This window comes from Echinops telfairi, unplaced genomic scaffold (assembly GCF_000313985.2).
Source record: "Echinops telfairi isolate 266 unplaced genomic scaffold, ASM31398v2 ScPeMD7_1;HRSCAF=3_0, whole genome shotgun sequence".
In the NCBI taxonomy this organism is placed as follows: domain Eukaryota; kingdom Metazoa; phylum Chordata; class Mammalia; order Afrosoricida; family Tenrecidae; genus Echinops; species Echinops telfairi.
In genome coordinates, this window is record NW_022103896.1 from 60,768,186 (window position 1) to 60,772,985 (window position 4,800).

The following is a 4,800-nucleotide window of genomic DNA, read 5'->3' on the forward strand; positions in this document are numbered from 1 at the left end:
GTTCTTGAACTGAAGTCAAGTGAAAGATTAGGCTGGCTAGTCCCTGCATGGTTGTTCCCCTTGTGTTGATTCAAGCTCATGGAGACTGCAGCAAGGGAAGGATCCAATTGTTGCATAGTGTCTTAAAGGCTGTGACCTTTTAGAATTAGATTGCCAGGGTTGTCTTTGAGGTGCCTCTGTATATATTTAAACTGCCCAGTTTTTATTTAACCATTTACTCTTTCCAAGAACCCTGGTACATACCTCATTGCACATAAAAGTACAGTAACAACAACGCTGATAATGATAACAATAGTAATAAAATATAAAGTGTGTGTAGCGTGTTTTAAGTTCTTTTCACATATTCAGTTTTCAAAACAATTCTGCCAAGTGGGTTGTATTATCTCCAGTCTTTTTAGCATGAAAGCATTTTGTTTTCTGAATGGAATTTAATTTTTTTGAAAAAACATTTACCACCATCAAATGGTACAGCTAGGATTTAAGGTGTGACCCGTCTGATTCTAAAGCCCGTGAAAATTTCGTGGACTCTTCTATTGTCACTCTTGCTTGACATTCTAGGTGTTGTGGTTGTAAATTCAGATACTTAGGTATGCTGTTGAAGGTATATTTGGGTAGACATTAATATTGTGAATGTTGATTTTCTAAAACCTGCTGGATTCTCTTCTCTGTACCTATTGGGCTCTCAGCACTCTTACGCTACAGCTAACTGAGCTTCTTTAACTCTTCAGGGGCCTGGCTCCTCAGTAAAGAGTATATCTTTCTATCTGACCTTTGGATTTCCTTCCTCTGCTTTCTACATGCCTGGCCTGAAAGACTTTTTGGTCTTGGTGACCACTTTAGACTCTAGTTACTCCATAATTGATTCTATTTTCTGATACATTCATTAAGGAAATATTTCTTGATCTATTTCACTCACTGCCATCCAGTTGATTCCCATTCGTAACGGGTTTCTGAGACTGTAACTCCACAGGAGCAGAAAGCCTCATCTTTGTCCTCAAGAGCAGCTGGTGGTTTCTAGCTGCTAACCTTGTGGTTAGTAGCCCAGCACGCAACCCACTACACCACCAAGGCTCCTATTTCATCTCCAGCCAGTTACTAAGGTGAATGAAGCTCAGCTTTCTTCCCTTATGCTCCTAACTGCTTATCTGAAATTTTTGTTTTGTTTTTTAATATGCATCATGCTCTTGTAGGCTGATAGTAATCCTCAATATGGACTTTATTAGATATCTTCCTACCTCCTTTCCATAGAAGTAAGAAAGAAAGGTTCTAGATGCTTACCAAGCTTCTCTAGATCCTAAAACTAGTAAATAACTAACAGTTATTGAACCCTTGTCTTATAACAGGAGACCTAGTGATGCAGTGGTCACACATTGGGCTGCTACCTGCAAGGTCAGCAGTTTGAAACCACCAGGTGCCCCTCAGAAGAAAGATGAAGATTTCTACTCCTGCAAAGAGTACAATCTGCATTTCTACTCCTGTAAAAAGTGTCAGAAACTCACAGAGGCAGTTATTCCCAGTTCTACAGGGTCACTATGAGTCAGAATTGAATCGCTGGCAGTGAGTTCTCTCGCATAACATCTTCCCCAGGCTTCTGCATAATGCATCCCACCTGAAATCTGCATTATGTGTCCTTAAGACATCATTTCCTGGAGCTGAGCAGCATTTCCTCTGCACCTTCCGAAGACTGAGAGGGATACATGGATCTTCTTTCAAAGCTTCTACCTCTTGTCAGAACTCAAAGTTCAAGTCCTTTCTCTGAGAGAAATTTTCCTTTTAAGATCATTTGTAAAACACACCAAACGTATCTGAATCCTAGTTAGAAACCACCTCGTTTTATTTATTTCCTATGCAACTTTCTGAGGAATGGAATATCATAATTTATTATATCAAAACAAATTCACAATTTGGTAACCATACTGAAGTGATAGTTTTCATCAAAAACCAATAAAACTAGAATTTAAGCTCAAATACAATGCCCTCCACTGATCTTGGATCTTATTATTTATAATCCTTGGATCACACAAGCTGGCATATTACTTCTTTGTGGACTTAGTTGACACCTCAATTACAGGGCTGCTTATTTTAAGGCAAGCCATTAAGACGCCAGACACTATTCTTTCTGATAGCCAGATACCATCTGATTTCTTCACCACACTTTCTGAGCACCTGGGTCATAGAAGGCTAAGGATGACAGTGAAAGCCCAAAATCCATTTGCAGAGTTCCCAAGTGAATTAAGCCTCCATTGAATTTCCTTGCACCACTGACCAGGGATATGAATAGTTTTGCCCTCAAACACGGTGCATTGGAAATGGATTACTGCAGATAGAGCTAGGTCATCTGTTTTTCCTTTTGACCCATTTTTAATTTGTTTTGGCTTCTATTATCTGCTTTCTCTTGGGTTGAAGTTTTCTCCGTTTTAATTATCTATTGTTCTTTGGGCTTTCTATGATTTTCTGTATATGCAACTCAGGGTTCATAAATCAATAGAGTCAGTACTAGATTAACAGTTCCTTAGGGTTATGGCAGGGTAGTGGGAAGCAAATAATAATGAGTACCAGAATGAAGAAAAAGCCCTAAATATGATTGGGTGATGATTGCACAACTTTTAAAATGATATTTAAATCATTGGATACTATGGTACACGATGTATATGTCAATAAGATTGTTTTAAAAAAAACCAGTGGAACCTATATGCTTTAAAAGCAGGGAGATGGGGGTGTTGAGCAGGTCTGAGATTTGAAATCAGTTTGAAATTTTATTTTCTTAGATTGAAGTTAAAAAATTAAGCATTCAAGAAACAGGAAATATGCCTGGAATAATCAGAAAGCAAAGATAGCTCAATTGCCTGAACTAGAACTTTGTTGAAATATTTGTTTCCTACTTAAGAAAACACACACATCCATGCACACACAGAGAGGAAAGTGCATCTTGAAAAGAGAAGACCCCAAAGCAAACTGTATCTTCACTGACGGAGGACGACTACATCCACAGTGCGATGGCAGTTACTCTACGTGCATACCACCGTCCCACTCCAGGAGTGACTCCAGTTCCACAGGAAACCTCTACTCTGGTCTAGTTCTAAAAATCAAATCCCCACTGTCTAAGGGGAATATTTTTCAATGTATGGCCCACCACAGTGCAAATCTCAACTACAAGTCTATTAATTCAGTGTTTACTGAGATCCTCCTATCCGCCCAGCTCTGTTCTGGACACCATAAGATGTTTCAAAGTAGTCTTTGCGCTCTAGAATGTGAAAATCTACCATGGAGGACTATACAGCGAGACGTAACAGGGATTAATTGTGGGTGTTAGGTGCTGCAGATTTGGCTCTCTCATAGCAAAATTATGTACACACTGACACATTGCCATGCCCTGTACCCTCATCATAATTATGAATATGTGTGAGCCCCTTCTTGCAGCCAGTATGTTAATCCATCTCATTTGACATCTTCTTCTTTGTCACTGCTCCCGTACTTTACCAACTATGATTTCTTTTCCAAGAATTGGTTTTGCATATTAACATGTCCCAAATACGTGGCTGTGACTCTGAGCATCCTTGTATCTGAGGAGCATTCTGGCTGTACTTCTTCCACGACAGATTTGTTTGTTCTTTTGAACGTCCATAGAACATTTAATATTCTTTGACTAGATCCTAATGCATCAATTCTTTGGTGGTGCTCCTCTTTCATTGTCCAACTTACACATGCATAGAAGGTGATTAAAAATACCATGGCTTGGATGAGGCACACCTGAGTCCTCAAAGTGCCTTCTTTGCTTTTCAACATTTTAAAGAGATCTGTGCTGTAGATTTTCCCAATGCAATGCAAAACTTTGATTTCCTGACTGCTGCATCCTTGAGCATTGACTGTGTTTCCAAGCAAAATGAAATCCTTCACAACTTCAACCTGTTATTTATTTATCATTTTGTACCATTATGTCCACTGGGGAGGATGTTGGTTTTTGTTACATTTGAGTTGCTATCCATACTGAAAGCTGCAACCCTTGATCTTCATTAGCAAGTGCTTCAAGTTCCCTTTTCTTTCAGCCGGCAAGATCTTGCCATCGGCATATTGGAGATCGTTAATAAGCCTTCCTCCAAACCTCGTGCCATGTTCTTCTTCATATAGTCCAGTTTGTCAGATAATTTGCTCCACATACAGACTGAATAAGTGAGACAAAAGGATATAAACTTGACAAGCACTTTTCCTGATGTTAAACCACACAGTCTTTCTTCATTCGGTCACAATTGCCTCTTGGTCCATGTACAAGTTCCACATGAGCACAATTAATTGTTCTAAAATCCACATTCTTTTCAATATTGCTCATAGTTCTTATGATCCACGCAGTTAAATGCGTTTGCATAGTCAATAAAACACAGGTAAACATTTCTGTCGTATTCCTGCTTTGAGCCAAGATTCAGCTGATGCCAGCATTGATATCCCCATCCTCCTCTGAATCCAGCTTGAATTTCTCAAAGCTCCCTGTTGATGTATTACTGCAACTGTTGTTGAATTGTCTTCAGTAAAATTTTACTTGTATGAGGTATTAGGCTATTCTTTGTTCATTTCCACCCTCTGTCGGGTCACCTTTGCTTGGAATAGCCACAAAACTAAAACTCTCTAAGTTGCTTGTCCAGGTAAGAGTTTATCTGAATTTGTTGGTGAAGGCAGGTGAGTGTTTCCTTTGTTTCATCAGGTTGCTGAAATAATTTAATTGCTATTTCATCAATTGTTGTTGTTGTTGCTGGGTGTCGTCGAGTTCTGACTCATAGATACCCTGTGTACATTGACCATTGCTTC

General features: G+C 39.2%; 1 protein-coding gene across 1 annotated transcript in view; it reads right to left on the reverse strand.

Moving 5' to 3' along the window:
* Positions 1-3,266, reverse strand: part of ZC2HC1A (zinc finger C2HC-type containing 1A) — a 66,732-nt gene extending 63,466 nt beyond the window's left edge. Inside the window, exon 1 of the mRNA XM_045289672.1 lies at positions 3,178-3,266. Coding sequence (XP_045145607.1) covers positions 3,178-3,266 — 89 coding nt within the window. The remainder of the gene's footprint in view (positions 1-3,177) is intronic.
* Between the last annotated feature and the right edge of the window lie 1,534 nt (positions 3,267-4,800).